Source organism: Anastrepha obliqua, chromosome 4, assembly GCF_027943255.1.
Source record: "Anastrepha obliqua isolate idAnaObli1 chromosome 4, idAnaObli1_1.0, whole genome shotgun sequence".
Classification (NCBI taxonomy): domain Eukaryota; kingdom Metazoa; phylum Arthropoda; class Insecta; order Diptera; family Tephritidae; genus Anastrepha; species Anastrepha obliqua.
Genome location: NC_072895.1, coordinates 104,173,803 through 104,197,618, shown reverse-complemented (window position 1 = coordinate 104,197,618; position 23,816 = coordinate 104,173,803). Strand labels below are relative to the sequence as shown.

The window sequence follows — 23,816 nt, the reverse complement described above, 5'->3', positions numbered from 1 at the left end:
ATTAAGTCTGTGATACGGCCGGCCTAAGGTACTAATTAAATTTGGCGGTTAGCAAAATTTTAAAATGACTGGCTATTTCGTACATCTTTTTTGCACATATAAATATGTGTGTACATGTACGTGTGCATGAGTGTACGTATGCGCTAAAATTGCACTTTTTTCTTTTTAAATAACTTTTTATACATTTTTGTTTTTGCTTTGCTTTTTATTTCTCGCAAGTATGCATGTACGTGTATAATAGGCTTTTTGGCGCGAGCTGTGCGTTGCGTACATTTTTTTAAGCTAATACAAAATTTTTTGATATTCGTAGCTATTCATCTTTTGCAACAACAGATTTCTTATCTCTTTGGTTTGCTATTTTTACTATAGATAATTTAGTTATATAATAGACATTTTGCTAAGCTATTAGCAGGAATTTACCTGTTTGCCAGTTTATATATTAGTAAATTTTAATTATTCGCCTTTTTCATTATTCACATTTTTCACTTTTTTTCAACGTCATACACAAAATTTATTTTGTGGATGTATGCATGTATTACGTACGTATGTATGTGTGTGGTAAGGTATGATGTGTATGTTGTGCGCATGCGCTTTTTATGCTTATGCTGCTGCTGTTTATTTGCCTAAAGGTTGCTCACAGTCGTTTCTTGTAACTATAATACTATTGACGATTACTATAGAATTGATTGATGCCCAGCACATGCTTCTCTTCGTGATATTTCTGCAGGATATGTGTGATCACGGATGTGGTGTCATTGTCGCCACCCCAAACGCGTATGGAATTCTCATTTTCGAGTATGGACAAAAAGGCTAAAAGGAAGAATGGAAATGTGTTAGAAGGAAATTGAGAAATACTATGAGTTGGTGCTATTTATAAATAATTATAAATATTTTGAACTCAAACAAGCCGAGTCTTGTCACGAGCAAAAATTTTTTTTTTTATTTACATATACAGTGAAACCTCCCACAAGCGGACACTCACGGTTCCACAATTTTCGTCCGCTTATGGGGAGTGTCTGCTTATGGGGGTTGAAAAAAAACTCTAAGTTAAAATTACTATCCCACCTCTTTAAACAATTTTTTTTATGTTTTTTTATGGTACGTTCAGTTTTTTCATATTTATTGAAAAATATATATGTATGTATGTACATTTTTATATTGGGAACATTGAATATATTTACACATTTGAATATAGATATTTGATTGAACATATTTATATTTTAGGCTTCAAAAATTCATATACCGTAGTCTGTCGTAGATTTTCCTGTTTATGTTTCAGAAAAAGGTTTTCAAGATGACATTCTAAAGTCTTGGCGTATTGGAATCCAGTAATATCGTCTCTTAGAAATTGTTTAATGCGACGCAGTTGTTCTAATGCTTCAGGATATGACTTGATCTGACATTCATCCTGGACACATACATGATTTGAGTCTTCGCTTTCTCCGTCAGATAATTCCTCCGTATTAATTTCTGTCATTGACGAATATTATTGTCGTCTGTATTAACAACTTCGTCGATAAACAAAAACTTTCGAAAAACAATTTTTAATTGTTTCTGCCATTACGTTATCCCATGAAGATTTAATAAAAAAACAGCCTCCAAAATGTCAAAAGTTTTTGAAAGTCTGTCCATTGGAATGTCTCCTAATTTTGTCAAAATATGTTTGATTATATGGCATCTGTAATGACACTTAAAATTTTGTATTATACCCTGATCGAGGGGCTGACAAACGGATGTTGTATTAGCAGGTAAAAATATCAACTTTATGTTATCTAGTTTAATATCTCGAGGGTGAGTTCTAGCATTGTCCAAAAATAATAAAATTTTTCTCTTCTGGCAGCCCATTTTTTTATCAAGCATTTCTAAGCACATAATTTCACGAGACATCCAAGCTTTCCGGTTTGACTTCCATTCCACTGGCAAAAATCCTATATTGCCTCTTTTAAAGGCGCGTGGACATGCTGCTTTTCCGATAACCAATGGCTTTTCTTTATCTCCAACCATATTGGCACACAATAGCACAGTTAATCTTTCTTTTGATAACTTACCGCCCACGCATTTTTCATTCTTCAGAGCAAGAGTTTTATTGGGCAAAGCACTGAAAAATAGTCCAGTTTCATCCGCGTTGTAAATATCTTTTGGGCTGTAGCCTAATAAAATATTTGGTAGTTTTTGTTTAAATTGCTGCACATCCTCGAAATTAACCTCGAAAGATTCCCCACATATTCTTTTGAAAGTCACATTATGACGCCTACGCCATTTCTCCAACCATCCATTTGACGCAGAAAAATTTTGAATACCTAATCGGCCAGCGATTTCTTTTGCTTTTTCCTTTATAATAATATCCGATATTGGTATATTTTGGCTTCTGGCCTTAACGAGCCATGGCTCAATTTTTGAGCCATCCGCGTTTAAGAACTTTTTCTTTTTGTTGACGTTATCACCGCCCATCCATATTCTTTTAATATCTTCCTGTTGTTTCACGAGAGTGGCAGCTTGGGTTTTTCCAATATTGAACCTTTAAAAGCAAAACAAAAGGAAACCTGTTGAAAAGATATTTAAAAAAAAAAACAAATTTTTGTGGTATGAGTACTAACCTCTTTGCTAGAGCACGAACAGATAAATTTTCCTTATCAACCACATTTAAAACTTCCATTTTTTCCTTATTGGAAAGCATTTTCTTTTTCTGTAACATTTTCACTATTGAAACAATTAACACAATATAAAAGTTTTGCAAAATACAAAACAAATTATTCAAAAATTTCTGTTCTTTTCATGCTAAAAGCTACACATTGTTACACATAGATCCCGTTACACGTTCACATGTTTCAGCATGTAGATTCGTGTGTTTAGTTTAGTTATGTATATATTCTTTTTTTATTTCAACTATTGTCTATCTACTTTCTTTGTTGTCCGTGGATTAGAGTATCGCGTCCGCTTATGAGAGGTTTTTATTGTTTTCTTTACACATTTGTTCAGTGATATATTTTGCTTGTCCGTTACCGAAAGGTCCGCGTCCGCTTTCGAGAGGTGATTAGAACAAAAAAAAAATGAGAAAAAGTGTCCGCGTCCGGTTACTAGAGTGTCCGGTTATTAGAGTGGAATTCGTTCTAAAAACACAACATAAAGCTTGGTTCCTCAGTTTTTGTCCGGTTATGGGGAGTGTCCGCTCATTGGAGGTGTCCGCAAGGGGAGGTTTCACTGTACATAAATAAATTGATTTTATTACAAAATATTGCCACCATTTCTGGTAACCGGAGAATACGGTGACATCCCATGGCAGCCGGTTCTACGTTACCGGAATGACTCGGGTTTTTCCCGACCCAAGGCTGCCGCCCCAGTAATCTTGCCCTATCTAGTGTACCGTACCCCGTGACAATAAATATTTTCCCTTTTTCTCCATTTTCAATACACAAAAAACATCCCTAGTATTTTAAGAAATAATCTATAATAGTTTTTAATAATTTATGACCTGCAATGCATTCACTGTAACGGCTTGACTACCATTTAGAAGTGCATAGGCTCACAAATCCATTCTTGAAACATCAAATGATAGAAAAAAGGGTTTTTCTAATAGCGGTCGTTCCTCGGCAGGTGACTGCCAAGTCGCCGAGTGTGTGTCTGCCCTGGAAAAGTTCCCAGGTAGGTAGGTAAGTAGGGTGGCTGTCGCAACGACACAACACTTAGACCTTTCGTAGGTCCATTGTGATACCACTGGAGATTATCCTTGCCTTATGGGTTCCTAACCATCCGGTAGCTTTAACATACGAGCAAAGCTTCGTTAGTTTTAGATTCGCTATGTCCGCTACATCAGTTAAAAAGATGTGTCAAGAGTGCGCAGCTTCCTCATAGCTAAGCTTTCACACTCATATAAAAAATGTCTGACTGTTTCCTCTTCTTCTGTATTAAGACAGCTTTTACAGAAAGCGAAGTACGAGAGTCCTAACCTTCTAGCGTGGCTGCCTAGACCACCAATGACCAATTAATACCCGTATCATTTTTATTTTCTGTTAAATCTTAACAACCTTTTTGATCGACCGCTGTTCCATTTCGGCCATGTTTTAGTTCGCATATTGTGAGGTTTTACCAACTTGTATTTACTTTGTTAAGTAATTTACAAGTGGCTATACACATATGTATATAGGCGGCCGCCGTAGCCGAATGGATTGGTGCGTGACTACCATTCGGAATTCACAAAGAGAACGTCGGTTCGAATCTCGGTGAAACACCAAAATTACGAAGAACCTTTTTCTAATAGCAGTCGCCCCTCGGCAGGCAATTGCAAACCTCCGAGTGTATTTCTGCCATGAAAAAGCTCCTCATAAAAATATCTGCCGTTCGAAGTCGGCTTGAAACTGTAGGTCCCTCCATTTGTGGAACAACATCAAGACGCACACCACAAATAGGAGGAGGAGCTCGGCCAAACACCTAACAGAAGTGTACGCGCCAATTATTTATATATTTATAGGCATAGGTATCAGCGTTGTACCGCTTCGAGCAAGTTCATCTGCCTTGCAGTTCCCTCCTATGTTCCTGCGGCCTGGCACCCAAATAAGGTGTACTTTGTAGTATTTAGATAATTCATTTGGAAGTTTAAAACATTCTATGACTGTTTTTTACGAGTGTGTTTTAGATGCTGCCGCTTTGATTGCCGCTTGACTGAAAGTTCCTAATAAAAACCCATCTACCATTCGGAGTCGGCTTAAAACTGTAGACTCTTCCAAGACGCACACCATAAATAGGAGGAGGAGTTCGAAGCTTTTTCATGGCAGACATACACTCGAAAGTTTGCCATTGCCTGCTGAAGGGGAGCACTTTTGGAAAAAAGACTTGTTGTTGTTGTTGTAGCAGTCCTAAGCGTGCCTGTCAGTGAAATGTAATTACCGGCCGTCTAGCTCATCTCACTATGCTGTTAAAACAACAACAGCTCATCTCACGGTAGGCTCTGCCAATTTGCTGTTACGACAGGTTGGGTCCAGAGGGATAGGGGTGTTAGATGAGTGGGTTTGATGAGGTATGTGAAAAGATGATTAGTATCGTGTGGGTTGCCTTTACATGCTGAACATATGTTTAGTATGTCGGGGTCAATTATGGATAAGACGGATTTTAACCTGCTACAATATCCAGAACGTAATTGTGCCAAGATTACGCGGGACTCGCGAGGAAGCTGGAGCTCTTCGTCTGCGATAGGTGGTGGTTGGACTCCGATAACGGCATTTAGGAAGGTGGGGTCGGGAGCTTAGGAAGGTGGTAAGGGTCTCCCGATGAATGTCGTTAATTGCCTGTCTGTATACTGTCTGATCCTGGAGTGGTCTGTCCGTTTTGTCCTGGATCTCGTCCACGTAGTTGAGGAAGTGTCTCCTGATGTGCCTGGGAGGTGGCTCAGGCTCGAGCAGGTGTCTGCATGGATGAGGAATACGGTGACACCCAAGCAGAAACTGCTTGCAGAGCATTTTGTTGTGCTCCTTAACCGGGAGCATGTGCGCCTCGTCATGTAAGTGTTGGATAGGGGACATCAGGAGACATCCGGTCGCGGTCCTAATGGCAGTATTCTGGCAGGTCTGAAGCTTCGTCCACTGCGTATCACTGGTTCCAGGCGACCAGACAGGCGCGGCATAGTTCAGAACCGGTCGGCCTATTGCTTTGAAAGTCGACAGCAACATTTCTTTGTCTTTGCCCCAAGTGCTGCCGGCGAGCGACTTGAGGACCTTGTTGCGATTCTGTACTCTCGTTGCAATAGCGGTTGTGTGCGCTGAGAAGGAGAGCAAGCTGTCAAAGGTGACTCCCAAAATTTTGGGGTTGTTTACCGTCGGTATTGGGGTATAGGCTTTCAGCAGATGTCCTCTGGGTTGGTTCCTGCGAACACTCAAGCTAAACGAGTACTAGACCAGGTTTTCAGCTTAGTAAAGCTCTGTTAATTAATTGAAAAACGTATCACAACTAAACTTACACCACAAAAAAAAAAAGCTTAAAGACTTCGTTTTACTGTACCTAACCCAGCTATACTAAACAAAACTCTATTTTAAACTTACCTATTAGTATTTTTGGATTACTTAAGTTCATTTGGACTTGCGGCATATCAAGTATGGCTTTGAGTATTGGCGAATCTTGTGATAGACCTTCACGCAGTTCGATCAAACTACCAGTACGATTTCCACACAACCATTCACATGCCGCTGCTTTATTGTTGCAAGTCTTCTTCAAAGCTTGCAGTACTTCGGTCTCCTCGAAACCCATTTCCACTAATGAACTAATAGTTTCCGGCGTTGGTGGTATATCGCGATGACTATAAATGCGCACTATCTCTAGTAATGCTTCGGTGTTTTCAACAATGCTCTATTATGAAAAAATTTATATATTTTAATAATAGTGTAAAAATTATTCAATAACAGTGTGTTTTTACGTCATTAGTGATTATGCCCGAAGGTGAGAGCACTGATAAACTCTTCTGTAAACTCATGGCTGTCTCCTCCATCGAACCCTCCTCACTTTGGTGTTGTATGAGCCATTCTAGTGCCGCTGAGTAAACACCTCTAAAAAGTGAAGCAATATAAGAATATAATATAAACGCATATAAAACGAATCGAGTTATCTTATTACTGAGTTATCACTTACTGATTGATCTTAAGCGCATATTCCGCTTTCTCCTTTTTAAAACCCATATCTACAAGGCACTGCAGTGTATCATTCTGATAGTTTCGTTTGTTGATCAGCTTTTGTTTCAGCATCGAAATCAGTCGTGTCGCATACGGACCAGCGCCTATGATCGCCGCAGACGCTTGCGCCAAGGATATGAGCACTTTGCGAACATCGAATTGCAGCTGTAACAGAAATATAGCAATAATAAGTAATTCAGAGTTAAGCAAATATATTTTGTACTCACATTCGATTGCTGAAATATCTCATTGATGTCCACCATGGGCATATCGATTGTATGCGGCAGAATATTACGCGTGGCGGCATTGATTTCCATTTCACGCGGTGGTTGAATCTCGCGCGTTACGGCAGTCATTTGTTGTAGATTTTGTCGCCGTGGCACCAACAACAGCATGGAGTTGTCCTCAATTTTCAACTGCGCAAGCGTCATAGTTTCATTTAATTCGGCACCCTGATATTCCGCGCGCATGATGCGATAACGTGGTCCGAGCTGCCGGACATCCGGCGCAAATAGTGGCATGGCGGCGGGATCGTCCGATAACTCCAGCATTACCTCGTTTTTAAGCTCTGTGATTCGTTTACTTACATCTGTTTCGAAAATAAGTATACGTGCACTTGGACAAACGACGCGCACTCTGATGATTTGTTTGGGGGTATTTCGATCGATGTTATCGGTGGAGCCAGCCGTAGCAGAATCTGTGCCCGAGAGACCCGATGAACGACGTGAGCCCCTTCTGCGAAATGTAAAATTGGGAAGGAATATAAATTTTAATTTATCAGAAAAGTTATCAGATGTTATAGAGTTGCGGATAATGCTGCTAGACACCTTTAGGCGGATAAGCATACTTTGAAAATAAATTTCGTAATTTCTGCATTTTTAGATGCTACAGCTCTTCGGGTTGTTAAATGATTTCAAATACAACTAAGAATTTTGACAACGAATTTAGAAGCGAAGAAAACTGAATTTTATTTTATTTTGTTGCAAAGGTACTCACATTTTTGGCACTCTGCGTGACTGTGGCGTCATCAGTGGACTAGAATGTTGCAGCTGCTGCAACTGTGATAGAGACTGCATTATCGTCGTATGTGCAACGCGCGTTCCAGTCTGGATGCCGCTGCGTGAAGGTGATGTCGGCATCGCGCTGCGACTTCGACGTTGTGGCGGCGCAGTGTGACGAGCGGGTGAAACACCATGCTTAATATGTGGCTCGCAAGCAATGGTAGCCGTAGTCGCAGTAGGAGTCGAATTGGTACTTGTGGCACGTATTCTGTCTCGTCCTGTTCTGCTACAAGCGGCTTCTGTAGCATCAGCTTTATCTTCACTGGTGGTTCGTTTGCTGCGCGCCGCCCACCTAGCGCGCATCCAAGGGATCATCGGAATATATTTTGGAAATCGACGCAATTGGAAATAAACAAAATGACGCAAAGAAGGCGGCGATTTCAGTTGGATGGGCAGTGAGTTGCAGACGATTCGGACACATGTTTCAGGTTATTGTTTAGGAATTGCAGGTGAAAAGGATTTTCGCCTACTGCACCACTGAAGTATGTTTGTTTACAACGCAGCATAGCTGTTCGGATGAATCAAAATATAAAAGGTGGGCTTACCAAACTATAGTGTTGTTGAAATCAGCAGATTTTTTTATTCTTGTACTTACTGAACTTAGTTTTATTTGCTTTCTTATCAATCGTTCCTTGCAAAGACAAAATTCATTCAGCATTCCTCTGAAGATCCAACAAACTTATTTTATTTATATTTTCGAATAATATTAACTTTTTCACTTTTGTTTTGCTATTGAAGTATTTTTCCTTATCAAGCAAGATTAACACGCCGTCGCCAGGTCTTAAATGACGGCGTTAAATTCAATATAACCGTTCGGCCAGATTCAATGACAGGTTTGTTCGGCTAAATTTAGAGTAAATATTATCCAGCAACGAAATTCCGGCGAATTGGCATTTAATTTCTCTCAGAGATAAATATATTCAAAGAAAAAAATATGTGAACAAAAAACCACTAAAAACTTACATGGTTGTTGATAGCTTGTTTACACTGATAATTAAAATTTAAGCAAGAAAAATGGCCGCCGTAGCCGAATGGTTGGTGCGTGACTACCATTCGGAATTCACAGAGAGAACGTCGGTTCGAATCTCGGCGAAACACCAAAATTAAGAAAAACATTTTTCTAATAGCGGTCGCCCCACGGCAGGCAATGGCAAACCTCCTAGTGTAAATACACTGCCATAAAAAAAGCTCTTCATAAAAATATCTGCCGTTCGGAGTCGGCTTGAAACTGCAGCTCCTTCCATTTGTGGAACAACATCAAGACACCCGCCACAAATAGGTGGAAGAGCTCGGCCAAACACCTGAAAGGGGTACGCGCCAATTATATATATATATATAAGAAAAATGGAAAATTAAAACAAACTGAGCATAATGTGTTCTCTACTCCGAAGAGTAGGGCTAGTATTAGGCGAGTATTAACTAAAGTAGAATATTAAGTGTTGTTGTTTTCAACGTAATTCCCTTAAGCCATATCTGATTCATCACTTCCCCGCTCGCTTCATGAAAAATTTGCTTGTATATGCAACAACTATGTTATCTGGCATGATTCGCTACTAGCGAATATGATTATAGGCCTTCACCAGTTCTCTGCTCGGCTCACTCGATGAAAAATTTTCTTGTGAATGCAACAACAAAGTTATCGGGCAGGATTCGCTACTGGCAAGGACGGCTATACCTCATTAAACTGGTCTAACTCATTATTTAAAAAACAAATTTAAATTTAAGGCAGCTCTATTCCAACGCTGCCAAAATATGTTTATTTATAAGATTACTTCATCTATTCGCTACTTGCTAACGCTTGGCGAAAATAAGAGGCCTTATACTTCATATAACTGGTGTGACTCATTAAATTCAATGCTGTCAACTCTATTTCCTTATATTAGGCAAGTCTCACTACTAATAATGATGAAATAGTTCCAAACAAATGCCTTTTTTGACAACCTTTTTCTAGTGCTACTAACATATGCTTATTTATGCTAGTTGTTTCATCTATGCGCCCTTCGCTAACGCTAATCGAAGACGGCTTAAATATACTAGTATTATTTTTAATGTAAGATGCAAAGGGCTATAGCTAATTAAAAAGACCCGCATTTTTAAACTATTAATTAGGTTTGTGTCAAGACCAGTCAAAATCATGAATGCAACCCTGCACTAACTTAACGACAATTTGACGACGGAAAATTCGTTGTGTGTTTTTCGATTTTTCTGCGTGAGTGAGCATTGTTTGTGCTGCTGGGATTGAAAATTTCTGTTGTAAAAATTTGCTTAAAAATCGATGACAAATATAAATAAAACTAATTTATGTTAATAATTTAAAGCAAAAGTGTCTTATGAAAGTGATCGTTTGTGAATACGGATTACAGAAAGTATTTATAGGTAACGGAAAGTTTTGTGTGGAAAGCAGAAGTTATGGTTACATGTGTGCGTGCATTGGATGGAAAATAATCAAGAGAGAGTGAACAACCGAAAATTGGTGGAAAGAATAGCAGTCGACAAAGGGAAGAATCGCCATCGCTACCGACGACGACGATGATTACGGTAGCACAATAGCTGTAGTGTTATAATGGAAATATTTATACATATTTAATAAATACGACGCATAATTATATGTATGTGTGTACAAATGAACAAAAAGCACTTGGCAAAACTTTAGCATAGAAAACGAAAAAACCATATAAAGAAAATGCTTGGTTAGGACGCGGCAGCAGAGAAAATAGAAAAAAGTAGATAGCCGAACACGGAAAAGGGATACATAGGCGTTCACATACACGCTCGCACCTCCGATAAATGAACAGGTAATATTTTGCTATGGTATTCCAGGTATACAATAGAGTGAATCGTCGCAAAACTTGACCGAAACATCTTTATTGTGTTTTTTTTTGCTCTGCTCAACACTTCTGCTATTACAAATGAATAAGCGCTCTTAGCGTTAGTAATGTGTTTTTATGTGTCAGTTTCAACATAAAGAGATTGCCATTTTTTATAATAGTTTATTTGTGCTCGTGGCAATTATCTCGAAACTTTTCGTTTATATGCTTTGTATTTCGTTTATGTTTCCAATACTTGATTTTGTGTTGTGACGTTTTACCGGTAGCTGTCAGTGCACCGTCGCAGATCTGCGTACAATGCATCAACACAACTCGTAATATTCTTAACCTATTGGACGATGAACGATTATAAGGTAACAAATTTGGGTAAAATTGTTTTAGTATACGAAATGTGCCCTTTTCATTATTATCTTTCACCATTTTTCTAAAAGAGCCGTTATTTCATTATTCTCGAGCAGAATTCCCAAGCTTTCTCTGGTTTGGTGTAGTTATGATGCGGCCGATGCAATTGGCGATTGTAGCGTGTGAACTGCTTCCGGCTTTCGAAAACTACAGTTCACTTCGGCTATGATTTTTATCTCTCGTGACTTGCTAACAACATTTTTGGATAGCTCTATCGCAGTTATATTCTTAATAAAAAATATTTAATCTATTACTTCTAAACTAATTATTACTCTAATTTTTACAGAATTCTACCAGTTACGGATTTTTCAACTTTACTTAATATCTTGATCGAAAAATCCAAGTTATTTGTACTACCTAAATAGTAGGCAATAGTCGTTAATTTACTTATAAATTAAAGGATAGGATCACAGGTGGCGTAGACCAAAAAAAGGTGTTAAGTATTAATTGAGCCCTCGTTAATACCAGGTAATTGAAGAAATCCTTTAATACACCTTAATCACTTTTTCCATGAAATATATGTTACATCAAATTAACCCTTTTATGATATAAAACTTAAAGTACTGTAAAAACTGATGTTAAAAATTATTTAGAGTTAAATCTTGGCTTGATAAAAATGGCAACATTTTATTTTTGTGCCTAATACATTTATTTAAAAATAAAAATTGCTAAATAAAAATGTCTGCCTCTAAGGAAAAAGTATACATATATATTTTATAAGTAAAAACTTGCCTAATTCAAACAGAACACTAAACACACTTCTACTTTTTCTTCCAGCTTATACTATTCCACAATGTGGAACTCAGATTCGCGTTCACAGAACGGTGTTGCGACAACATCAATGGGTTCGCCCATATATGGTAGCCACAATTCTAGTAATGGCAATGGTAGAAATGGCTCACCACAGCAGCAGCAACAACAGCCCGCCAAACAGTTGGGCATGACATCCGCCATTAGTTTGGCTGAACCTCGATCCGAAGATTTGCAGAAAACTGATGAATTACGCAAAGCTTTAGAACCATTTAAAGTGTTCGAGAGTCAAGATGAGCTTAATCATCGTATGGAGATTTTGGCTAAGCTTAATACGCTTGTCAAACAATGGGTTAAAGATGTATCAATGGCAAAGAATATGCCCGAGGCAGCTGCCGAGAAACTCGGAGGGAAAATTTACACTTTCGGTTCATATCGTTTGGGTGTACATCATAAGGGTGCTGATATTGATGCACTCTGTGTCGCACCACGCAACATTGAACGCACAGACTATTTTACGTCGTTTTTTGAATTACTAAAAAAACAATCCGAAGTGACAGAATGCCGTTCAGTTGAAGAAGCTTTTGTACCGGTCATAAAAATGAATTTTGATGGCATTGAAATTGATTTGCTATTTGCGCGCCTATCACTGAAAGAGATACCAGATGATTTTGATTTACGTGACGATAATTTACTTAAGAATTTAGATCCACGTTCAGTACGCAGTTTGAATGGCTGTCGTGTGACTGATGAAATATTGGCGCTAGTGCCAAATATAGAGAATTTTCGTTTAGCGCTGCGTTCAATTAAGTTGTGGGCCAAAAGTGAGTAAGAAAGTTTACAAATTCGTGAAATACTACATGTTTTTTGTTTTGTTTTAATTGCAGAACACGGAATTTATTCCAATTCTTTGGGCTACTTTGGTGGTGTGACGTGGGCTATGCTAGTGGCGCGCACATGCCAGCTCTATCCTAATGCAACGGCCTCTACGCTCGTGCATAAATTTTTCTTGGTATTTTCACGTTGGAAGTGGCCAAATCCCGTACTGCTCAAACATCCCGACAATGTTAATTTAAGATTTCCGGTAAGTAAATGCTGTTTGAGCGCATATTGTTAAACAATTGTTAACTTAACTTTGTTTCATAGGTTTGGGATCCACGTGTTAACGCTTCGGATCGTTACCATTTAATGCCCATTATAACACCGGCATATCCGCAGCAGAATTCAACTTTCAATGTGTCGGAATCAACAAAGAAGGTTATACTTAATGAATTTAATCGAGGAATGATTACCACTGACGAGATTATGATTGGTCGCGCTTCATGGGATCGACTCTTCGAAGCGCCGAGCTTCTTTTACAAGTACGAGAAATTATATAAAAGTTAAAGAATGTTCACTTATATATTTCATATTTTTTCTCTTCTACTACTCTGGACAGATATCGTCACTTTATCGTGCTTTTGGTTACATCGCAAACCGGTGACGATCAGTTGGAGTGGTGTGGCTTAGTCGAATCAAAGATTCGTCTATTGGTTGGTAATCTAGAGCGTAATCAACACATTTCATTAGCACATGTAAATCCTACATGTTTTGATTATAAAAAAGGCGCTGCCGTCACACAAAATAACAGCGGAAATGAGGAGGATAAAACACAGCCGAGCGGCAATCCGCCAGTTTGTACAGCGCCATTCTGTTCCATGTGGTTCATCGGCTTAGAATTCGAACGCACAGAGAATTTGAATGTGGATCTTACAGAGAGTATTCAGAATTTCACCGAACATGTTATACAGCATGGGGTGAGTGCAGACAATTGTTGGAAAATATTCAAAAATATTTATTTATAAAATCCTTTGATTTTAGGTAAATATAAAAATGCTGAAAGATGGCATGAACATCGAGGCGCGACACGTAAAGCGTAAATCGCTTTCGCAGTATTTGGATACGGATTTCTTAAAACGTGAACGCAAATCCATGGAACAACATAATAATTTCAATAACTCAATTTTAGCCAATCGTAAGCGTTTGTCGACCGAATTGTCAACACAGAAAGATGTTGCGACTAAAAAAGCGCGCTTGAGTGAATCGGTGAGTGCAAAAGATAAAGCGAATTTTTGGACCGTGAAATGCCAGTTGGGGAAAATTTTTTATGTTGCTACAACAAAGCGAATACTAAAACTGCTGTAGAGAGTAAATAAGGCTTGCCAAACGCTTCTTATTGTGATAACATAAAAACTTATTTATATTTTTGGGGAAAACAGCTAAATTGATAGGGTGTGTTCGAACTATCAATATTGTAGCCCTTTTACTCGCTTGATATTCCATTGCAGTATTGCTTAAATTTTTTAAGTATAGAACGCAATATTTAGAAAATTTAGAAAGAAGTATTAGCCTATTTAATAATTGAGGAGGTAGCGGTAATAAAGGAGGTAAATGAAGTGTCTTCTGGCGTAAACTTCATCGATTTCTTGCATAGGTTGCGGTCATGTACACGAACTTCCTTTAAATTTGGTGCTTCAGAGAGGTAAAATCTGGAGTATGAACTTTCTTTTTGTCTAAACTTGCGGAAAGAACTACAATTTTTCTTCTCATTTTAAAATGTGGTTGCCGCTTTACCGACAATTCCATTTCATTCGTCATTAGCTTTTCGCTAAAAGAAAACAGAATTTAGAAAAATATAATATTTATTTGAAAACTCGACACAATATAAATTATTAGCATTAAAAAAAAAAAACGCTGAAATATTAAATGATTTACGTGTACCCATAATAATTATTTTCTTGTGTCCTGCAGCAAACGGAGGAGAACTCAAATACGAGTGATGGCGGTGTTACAACGCCGACCACGCAGCCTACCTCAGCGCCTAATTTTACACCGGAGGCAAAGAGTAACAATAATGATGGTTCTGGCTCGAATTCGCCACGTAACAGTAATGGCACCAATAGCAACAGTGTCAACAACCAGAATCAGAGTAGTAATAGTAATAGCAATAGTAGCAGCAGCAGCAGCACACCGGCTGCACCTGCCGCAGCTACTGCGGAAGTGGCCTGCTCGTGACCGACGCTCAGCATAGCACCGAATCCAACACCGCCGCCGCCGCCGCCGCAACCACAACCGCAACCGCATTATTTGTCGCATTCACTTCACACTGCACACTCCGCACACTCTACACATCATACACACTCATCCATAGTTTCACATTCACAAAAATTTCGTAAAAATAATAATGCCGCAGCAGCTGCTAATTCAAATAGTATATTTAGTCAGCGCGCAACTTCAATCCCAGGTCACAGCAGCACAGCTGCAATGGCATTCAAACAAGGCTTACTACCCACGGCATCGTCCATCTACCAAAGGAACAATAATCGACGGTTGCAAAATATGAGTGTATTGGGTAGTAGTGGTGGTGGTGGTGGTGGTGGTATAATTGGCGGCGAGAAACCGTTGACATTTTCCACATCCAAATCGACAACTATAAATGCCAACACCAATCAGAATCTGATACTTCAAAATCATTATACAAATTATACAAATTGCGACAACCAAAATAGAAATAGTTGTTACAATGCCGCTGCCGCTGCCGCCGCCGCTCCCACAGTCACAGCCACCATTCCCAATAGCAACGACAACAACAATTATAGTTATATTAATTCATGCAACACAACCACTGATGTCAATAGTCACGTGAACGCTGATGAAGCTGATGACAACGACGATCTGTTGATGATGACCGATAACACTACAACAACTATTAATTGTAAGTTTTTAACACTGCAATACTATTTATTATTGGCTTTTAGCGACAAACAAAAAAGTACTCTGACTGGTGGATATCAATTTATCAATTTACCTCTATGCTCCTATTTTTCCTTTAACTGTACCTATTTATGTATGTATTTTATCGATTTACTTTGATTTACATATTACTTTTGTTACAATTTTACACGTAACATTTTTACAAAAAATATTTCTCAGCGAAGTATAGAAAAATAAATAACAAAAAAAAAAAGATTAAAAAATAAAAAAATAAAAATAAAAAATAGAAACGAAAAAAAAAAAATTAAAAAACGAAAAAAAGAGATATATTTTTTCAACAAAAAATTATACAATGGCATTTTTACAAAATAATACAAATAAAAAGAATAAAAAAAAATAACAGGAAAGTACAAAAAAGAAAATAAGCAAAAAAAAAAAAAACAAAAAACAAAACCAAAAACTTATTTTATTATTAATTTCAATTGATTTATTTTACTGATTGTACATATCTGTGATCGCACGAGAAGCTGGTGAAATGCCAAGTTAAAATATGAAATTAAAAAAATTAATAATTAATTCAAGCAGAAGAAAATCATAGTTCTCTTGCCGTCAACGATATGTGTATGTATGTATTAGAAGAGCACAGGCAACTTCTCAAACGTGTTGTTTAGGACCTTTTGTCTTAATGAATTTACTGGGAAGTGTAGCTTTGTTTAATGATACCGTTACAACTGCTATTAATTAGGTGGGCCATACATTCCAATTGGCTGGTGTTTTTCATCCTTTGATCCTCTTAAGAAGCAAAAGCAAGTGGTGGAAAGCTTTTTTATAGGAGAAATTCAATGTTGTTGTTGTAAGATCATAAAATATACACATTCCCCATATATTTTTGGGGAATGCTGCCAAATTATTTGTCCTCTCCGGGTATAAATCCGTTCGTTCACGCAGGAGTTTTGTCATTGGCTGTCGGATTTCGACCTTTATTAGAAGCAACTTTTACCGCCTGCTTTCTAAAATATTTTTTTCCAAAAATACATTGACTTACGAAAATCATGACCAACGTTTAATTTCATAGAAAAATTTCGGGTAGGGAGTTTTGTGGACCATTGAATTTGGTATAATAAAGTGCAAGTTTCAAGTAGATAAAAAATCAGAATTTCATAAAATTAAAATTTTCGTTAGTCAAGAGCAAAGCCGTCAAAGTTAGTATACAATTGAAAAAAGTGGACAAAAATTGGGTACAGTCGAATCCGCGAAGAGTGGAACAGCGACCCGAAATATCTTTTCGAGCGCGATATTATTCATAACCTGGAAAAAGCCTCATATATCTAAAACAAAAGCTTCTTTAGCGTAAAAATTTTGTTTCGAAAAAAAAAAAATAAAATGCGTGATAGGATCTTAAAAAAAATTTTGGATTCGAAAGGTTTAAAATATGAAATAAATTTATCATAACGCTCACGTAAAATTATAACTTTTTAATTTTGAGGTTATCGGTGGGTAATTTTGTAAAGACTTATGTATCTCAAGTATGCTGCTGAGATATAATAAATAATAAAAAACAACATCACAAAGTTTGTGTCGCTAATGATTGGGATTTTTGTTCTTTTTTTACTTAAGTATTTTTGTATTTTTACTTCAAAAGTCAGAATTACTTTTCTCATTTGAAAAATGAAGATCATTAGGCTTAAAAACTACTATAATGGAAATTAAAAAATATATAAAAAATAAAAAATAAAAGAAAACAAAAATAAAATTAAAAAAAAAAATTCCACGATTAAGCACAAAATTTAAAATAAATGCAGTTCAATATTTCAGTGGTGGCGACTTTGTTAATTTTTGAGTTTTTGCGAAAAAAACATCGTATGCACCTCAGAACTATAGAAGATCGTCGAATATAATTAATATAGCAAAAATTCAAGATCTTAAAAACTGTGCATCATTTAACCCTTTAGCCTATAGCCACGAGTCTGACTCGTGGTAAAGAATTTGTGCCATAAGCGAAAACAACGAGTCTGACTCGTGGTAAAGACTTTGTGATCAATTGATTATGATTACTTCCTAGACATCTTAAAATTACTATTTGTACCTAAACATTGTTTATTATTTCACAATTCCTTTCGTTGCATTGAAATATATATGTTACGAAAAGTATACACTTTGCGCCAGTTCGGGTACACGGCTGAACAGTTGAATGGCACGGCGCGCGAACGAATTTCTTGCGTATTATAGCTCGCGCAATTGGTAGATATCGTGTAGGCTAAGGGGTTAAATGGATATCGCTGGTACCTCCAACATCTGGTAGAACCAACGTTCCGGGCATTCGATGCTAAATCAACACTGGCCAATGCTAAGCCTGCAAATCCTTTGCTAGTTCGAAGGCGGCTTACATTTTCAGTGCCCTCCATTTGTTGGAAAATTATTGTAAAAAAAATAAAACAGACGAAGCTTCCCACGGACTTACTACGGTCTAATTAAAGCCGTTATAATGACATATACAGTCAACATCAAAAGAAATGGTACACCGCATATTGACAAGTTTCGACTATTTATTTATTTATTTTTGAACTTTAATTTTTTTTTAATAGGGTTCATACTACAATAAAAACGATATAAAGCAAAGTTTCGAACTTTGTATAAATTTTGTAAATTTCGGCATATCTCCATCGAAACAACTTTTTACTCAGTTTTTACTATTTATTTATTTACTTTTCATTTCAATTATTTTTTTTTTATAAAAATATGGTTCATACTACAAAAAAACGAATAAATCAAACTTTCGATCTTTGTCTAAAATTTGAAAAAATTTGGCAAATTTTCATCGAAATTTCAAACTTTTTACTCAGAGTTTTTAGTAAAATTTTGGGTATGCAATTTTATGCATCACTTAATTTTGGTATAATAAAGTGCAAGTTTCAAGTATATAGAAAATCACACTAATTTTTGAGAATTTTTTTTCGCTCGCGGTTTTGTGCATTTTCTCCATTTAACGCCTACATCAACATTTTTTGTATGGAGCGCAATTTTTGGACCACTTGGCACTTGCACTTGCACTCAATGATCTATAAAAGTCAATACCCGAAGTTTTTCTAAAAAAAAATAGTCAAAACTTACCTGTATGTGGTGTACACTTTTTTTGGCGCTTACAGTATGTAATACTTCTATATTGGCAGTATCAAAAAGTGCATTCAGCAAACATTATCGTACAGCTAACAAAAAAACAAAAACATTAAAAAAGGGCAACTGAGTCATCGTATGTCAAAGACGACGCATGAATTCACTCGCTTAATGTATTTGCCACATACATACTCGTATATTCACGTGCATGCAAAACCTGCGCTTGCGCGAAACGTACATTTGTTTATAAACTATCTTCTTTTGATTGCTGAAGTCAAACACATTGCGCAGTTATAGTAGGTTACTGCCCAAGAATGATCGGGAAATGATAGAGGTGCTCAATTCGCCTTGCTTACTGCCAATATAGAAGTATTAAATAGCAAATGTATAATGGGCGTGATAACAACAACCCCTCGTTTCCAATACACAGCAGGATTGCAGAATATTTGAAGCTCTAAAGCTCAAAGAGAAGGTAGAAGTAAAACAAAGTGGTTAAGAACTGCATTAGATACTGAAATTCATTACACTGAATACTGCTGATTTATCGATTATAAAAACCATTCAATTAGAGAGAGTTTTTACTATAAAATAATGTCTTGAAGACTTGCAATTGGATGATTTGCCGCCCAGGAGCAGTTGAGATTTCTTTACACACGACTGGTCAGCAGTTATCACTATAGTTATTTCTATTTCTCTGGTTTCTTTTTGTCCACGAGAGAATAATTTACTCTTGAAATATGTAGTTAGGCATAAGGTGGCACAAAATTAATCATCCAATTTTTGTTTTGAATAACTACTTTTTACTAAATAAAAAAAATGATTTTGAGTGGTGGAAATCTGTATTTGATCTCTCCGCACTCCATTGCTTGTCTGTTTGTATACTGCAGCTGTCTAGTTCACAAGTGTCAAATATGATTCACGTACTACGTCATTTGCCAAAATTATAGATCTTCTGATAGGGTGATTAATTTTGCACCACCTTGTATATCGCTTGTCTTAGAGAGAACATTTCTACTTTCGAGAGAAAGTTAAAGCGCGCAAAAGCTGGTTGATTATAGTTTGATATGATATCGAAAAAGATCAGGTGTTTTTGTTGTTGCAGTTGCAACTTCGTAAACATTGGCGGATTGCTGCTTGAGTGACAGCCGTGGCCGGATATAAATCGCCGTCCTGGGTAGGTAGAAGTGACAGTCTTGGTCTCTAGAACAATCAACCTAGACCATTGCCGATCCATTGCGATAAACTTCGGTCGTTGCGGTAAGGAAAAATCGACTGTCGTAGATCAGGTGCCATTCTTGTGCTGACACTGGTCATGCGTTGTGTCATGTCTGTTGGGATTTTAATAAAAACACATTTTAACACTCCAGCTGGCCTAATCTCTGTAAGGTACACAATTGTGATTTTTCGGAATCGACTTTACAAATTTTTTTTCCATTTCAATTCGGTTCGATTTCAAAAGCGAAATGCTATGGATTTTCCTAATTGTTGGGCTGCTTTTTTCAAATGGACTAACGAGTTCTGAGCAAGTTTTTAGAAATCGAAACCAGCAAAAAAAATAAAAATAAAATATCGATCGTAAACTGACTAACAGAGATTTGAGGAGTTTTTCGAAATCGGAACCAAAAAAAAAATATTTCGATCGCAAACAGACTTACGAGGAATGAGCAGGTTTTTCGAAATCGAAACCACCAAAACATAAATTTCGATCATAAACGAACTAACAGAGACTTGAGCAAGTCTTTTGAAATCGAAAGCAACAAAAAATATATATATCGATGGTAGACGGACTAACGAGAGATTTGAGCGAGTTTTTCGAAATCCAAACCAACAAAAAAATTAAAATATCGATCGTAAACGGACTAACAGAGAGATGTGAGCAAGTTCTTCGAAATCGAAATCAATAAAAAAATATCGACCGTAAACAGACTAAGAGAGGCTTGGGACGGTTTTCGAAATCCAAACCAACAAAAAAATTAAAATATTAAAATTAAAAAAATAAAATATAAAAAAATATCGACCGTAAACGGACTAATAGAGACTTGAGCAAGTTTTTCGAAATCGAAATCAACCCAAAAAAATATCGATCATAGACGGACTAACAGAGACTTTAGCAAGTTTTTCGAAATCGAAATCAACAAAAAAAAATATCGATCATAAACGGACTAACAGAGAGATTGAGCAAGTTCTTGGAAGTCGAAACGCAAAACCTACCTGATAGTATATTTCTATTCTTCTGTATGAATTCTTTTAATTTCCTCGCATCGATACAGGTAAGGCAACTAGGCGCAACTGCTTGAAGGTTTAACTAACTGTTTTTTAGATTTTTTTCCCACAGTCAGATTGTTCTCCAACGTTTCAAGATACTGTTTTTTTTTGTTTTATCGGGTAGATTGTTCCTATACTTTTCTTCTATTATCTATTAGAATTAGTTATACAACATATCACTGATATCACCGTATTCAACTATTGGGTAAGCTACGTAATTCAGTTGTAAGTAAACCAAAAAAAAAAACAAAAAAAAAAAAACAGCTACGAAATACCTCAGCTGAGATAGGCAGCATTTATTTTTGAAATTAGCATTTTCCTTTAAAACTTTAATGCTGCAAATCATTTCAGTACAATAAAAACTTAAATGACATTTGTTTATATTTTGTTCTGCTCTCTCTTTTTTGCTCTCTTTCTTTCACAGCGTAAATCTTATACTTATAAGGATTCATATATATACATACATATATAAATACATCTATATATATATAGCCTAGTTTGTAAGGACTCTCTGGAAGCGAGTAGGTCTGGTTATGTTAACCACACTCATTTGCGTGTACAAAAAAGTACAGCATATGGAATAACTCCTCAACTCGTTTGTAAGTACAACTTCAAGTCACATACATACATACGTGCATATCAACATACGTACATAGAAGTTATTAATATTTATTTATTTTTGTTTTTTCATTTCCAGTAACTTTTAACTACAATCTTTTTGGTGTTTCGTACAATTTCACTGTATTGATCTATCTACAAACATACATACAAATATGATGGTTTATTTTGGAAGGATGCATAAACTTCCACATCCAGCACTAGCACTAGCATATCGTTCGATTGACCCGCTATGCGCTTCTGGGCACGTACTACGGCCATCATGCAGGGAATGCAGTGACATTGTTGGCATTTTGTCTTATTGGCCACACATTAATTGACAACACATTGAACCTTCTCCCAACCCATAGAACCAACCCTCTTAAGCAACTCTACGCGGATAACAATTCGTAATAATTGTTATTTAACTCTTTTTTTTGCAGCGCTTTTGCAATGCAGCAGAGAGAGAGAGAGAGAGAGTGTGTGATGCAAGCGCTGTTGCACCATCTGCCAACAAAAGCAACAATAACACCAAGAGCAAAAACCAACCGATTTTTTTTTATTTTAGGGTTTATATCATCAATCGACCAATGATGACCCACCAACACATGACTTGACTATGGTTTTGGTTATGGCCTACTTCCACTATCTCTAACTCATACAATCTACATAGACTAGACAACTAAATACTGCTAAAGAAAATTTTTTTTACTACACTTTTTGAAGAAAATGAAAAACAAAAATGACTATCTTAATAACAATCACAACCTTCTCCACACCATTTTCCTTCACTCCACTCCTTTCCACTCCACTCTACTATAATCCATCTCGGCTCGTCTTAACGTAAAATTTAAGCTCGCCTGTTAATTGAAATTAAAAACAAATACAAAATGCAAGTATATTGAAAGTGTTACTTAAAGCTGAAAAAAGCCGAAAAAACAAAGAAGCAACAATGAAGCGAAAGAAAGAAAGAAAACTGAAAAACAAAACTGGAGAGAAAAAAAGGTAAAGAAAAAATTTAATAATTACAAAAAAAAGTTTCAAAATATTTCCAAATTACATTTTATGCATAATTTACATTAAATAAAATAAATAAAAGAAAGTTACAAAAATAAAGCGCAAAAAAAAATATAAAAAATAAAAATACTCAAATCTGGATTTAATTTATTTAAGCGTGGAAAATGTAAGTACAATAAAATACTTGTTGCAGTCGTTTCCACGACAGTCGGTTCTACGTTACCGAAACGACCCAGATTTATATCCGGCCAAGGACTGTCACTCCAGCAGCATTCACCGTATGTAAGTATGGGGAATATTTATGGTGCTACAACAACAACAACAACTTGTTGCAGTCTATAGGCATACGAACAAAGCTTATTGAACTTTTTATTATGACCCTTACAAAAACGACAACAAAAGTTATAGTGCAAGGAGAATGTACGGAAGCGTTCTCTATTGCTTCAGGAGTTAAACAAGGAGATGCCCTCTCAGCGCTGATATTTAAACTAAACGAAATAAACCCGAATGGAAGCATCTACAACAAGCCATTCCAAAATGACACACTAATAGTGGCAAAAACTAGAAATGAACTGCAGGCTGCGTTCAAAAAGCTGGAGGAAAGAATACATCTAGCTGGACTGATAATCAATGCAGAAAAAACTAAATATATGGTCCGGTCAAGATCAAACATTGTAAACAATGATCTGGAGTGTGGGGCATACACACATTATCAGCCAACCAAGACATGTCGGTAGCAATCAATGACAGAATACGGGCAGCAATAAAGCATATAATGCTGATCTAAAGTTACTTAGATCTAAAATATTATCGCGTGAGCAAAAATTAAGAACTGATGCGACCTGTGCTTACAAACGGCTGTGAACTATGGACGCTAAAAGGTAACGAGACAACATCTAATGTGAAAGAAGAGTACTCCGAAAGATCTATGGTCCGCTTAGACTGGCAGATGACACTTATCGCATTAGGCACAATGCCGAACTGGAAGACCTAGTTAAGAAAGAAACTATAATAAGATTTATTAAGTCTCAACGACTTAGATGACTGGGACATGTGGCTAGTATGCTAAGGGAGCGATTAACGAAAGATACACTAGAACTAGAGGAGGAAAAGATGGCTAGAAGAAGTGGAAGCAGATCTTGAGAAAATGCGTGTGCAATGTTGGACTGAAGTGGCTGTAAATCGAGAACGATGGTAAAAAGCTGTGAGGGAAGCAATGGTTCACCAAGGACTGTGACGCTAAGAAGAAGAAGGAGAAGCGTTGGAAATGGTTAAACTTAGCGATATATGAAAGAGCAAGAAAGTACTCCTGGTCCACATGATATTCGGTTTCACATTACAGGAGCGAAATGGATTTATAACCGACCAAAGGA

The 23,816-nt window shown here is 36.8% G+C and overlaps 3 protein-coding genes across 4 annotated transcripts; 2 read left to right on the top strand and 1 right to left on the bottom strand.

The window, feature by feature from the left end:
- Positions 1-415: 415 nt before the first annotated feature.
- LOC129245435 (ubiquitin-associated domain-containing protein 1) lies at positions 416-8,481 on the bottom strand. Of its 2 annotated transcripts, XM_054883596.1 has the most exons (7): positions 8,313-8,481; positions 7,653-8,225; positions 6,884-7,391; positions 6,616-6,821; positions 6,404-6,533; positions 6,033-6,336; positions 416-810 (listed from the first exon to the last, which is right to left on the bottom strand). In XM_054883596.1, the coding sequence occupies exons 2-7, from the start codon at positions 8,030-8,032 to the stop codon at positions 662-664; spliced, it is 1,677 nt and encodes a 558-aa protein (XP_054739571.1). In that variant the 5' UTR covers positions 8,033-8,225; positions 8,313-8,481; the 3' UTR covers positions 416-661. The 2 variants fall into 2 exon arrangements, with proteins under 2 accessions (XP_054739571.1, XP_054739572.1); XM_054883597.1 differs by lacking the exons at positions 7,653-8,225; positions 8,313-8,481 and adding an exon at positions 7,504-7,611.
- A 2,821-nt stretch (positions 8,482-11,302) lies between these two features.
- On the top strand, positions 11,303-14,907 carry LOC129243703 (poly(A) polymerase type 3-like). The gene is made up of 7 exons (XM_054880912.1): positions 11,303-11,415; positions 11,725-12,521; positions 12,585-12,781; positions 12,844-13,058; positions 13,136-13,493; positions 13,558-13,782; positions 14,488-14,907. The coding sequence occupies exons 2-7, from the start codon at positions 11,741-11,743 to the stop codon at positions 14,749-14,751; spliced, it is 2,040 nt and encodes a 679-aa protein (XP_054736887.1). The 5' UTR covers positions 11,303-11,415; positions 11,725-11,740; the 3' UTR covers positions 14,752-14,907.
- A 93-nt stretch (positions 14,908-15,000) lies between these two features.
- LOC129243704 (rho GTPase-activating protein gacR-like) lies at positions 15,001-22,545 on the top strand. The gene is made up of 3 exons (XM_054880913.1): positions 15,001-15,451; positions 21,254-21,428; positions 21,527-22,545. Exons 1-2 carry the CDS (start codon positions 15,001-15,003, stop codon positions 21,256-21,258), a joined length of 456 nt encoding a protein of 151 aa, XP_054736888.1. The 3' UTR covers positions 21,259-21,428; positions 21,527-22,545.
- The last annotated feature ends 1,271 nt before the right edge of the window (positions 22,546-23,816 follow it).

Bases quoted from the DNA above. Each gene is read 5' to 3' on its own strand.
- LOC129245435 (XM_054883596.1), bottom strand. From the start codon at position 8,032: ATGATCCCTTGGATGCGCGCTAGGTGGGCGGCGCGCAGCAAACGAACC. The intron at 7,392-7,652 runs GTGAGTACCTTT...TACATTTCGCAG, and splicing joins TCACGCAGAGTGCCAAAAAT to AAGGGGCTCACGTCGTTCAT. The intron at 6,534-6,615 runs GTAAGTGATAAC...TTCACTTTTTAG, and splicing joins TATGCGCTTAAGATCAATCA to AGGTGTTTACTCAGCGGCAC.
- LOC129243703 (XM_054880912.1), top strand. From the start codon at position 11,741: ATGTGGAACTCAGATTCGCGTTCACAGAACGGTGTTGCGACAACATCA. The intron at 12,782-12,843 runs GTAAGTAAATGC...TTTGTTTCATAG, and splicing joins ATGTTAATTTAAGATTTCCG to GTTTGGGATCCACGTGTTAA. The intron at 13,059-13,135 runs GTACGAGAAATT...TACTCTGGACAG, and splicing joins GCGCCGAGCTTCTTTTACAA to ATATCGTCACTTTATCGTGC.
- LOC129243704 (XM_054880913.1), top strand. From the start codon at position 15,001: ATGGCATTCAAACAAGGCTTACTACCCACGGCATCGTCCATCTACCAA.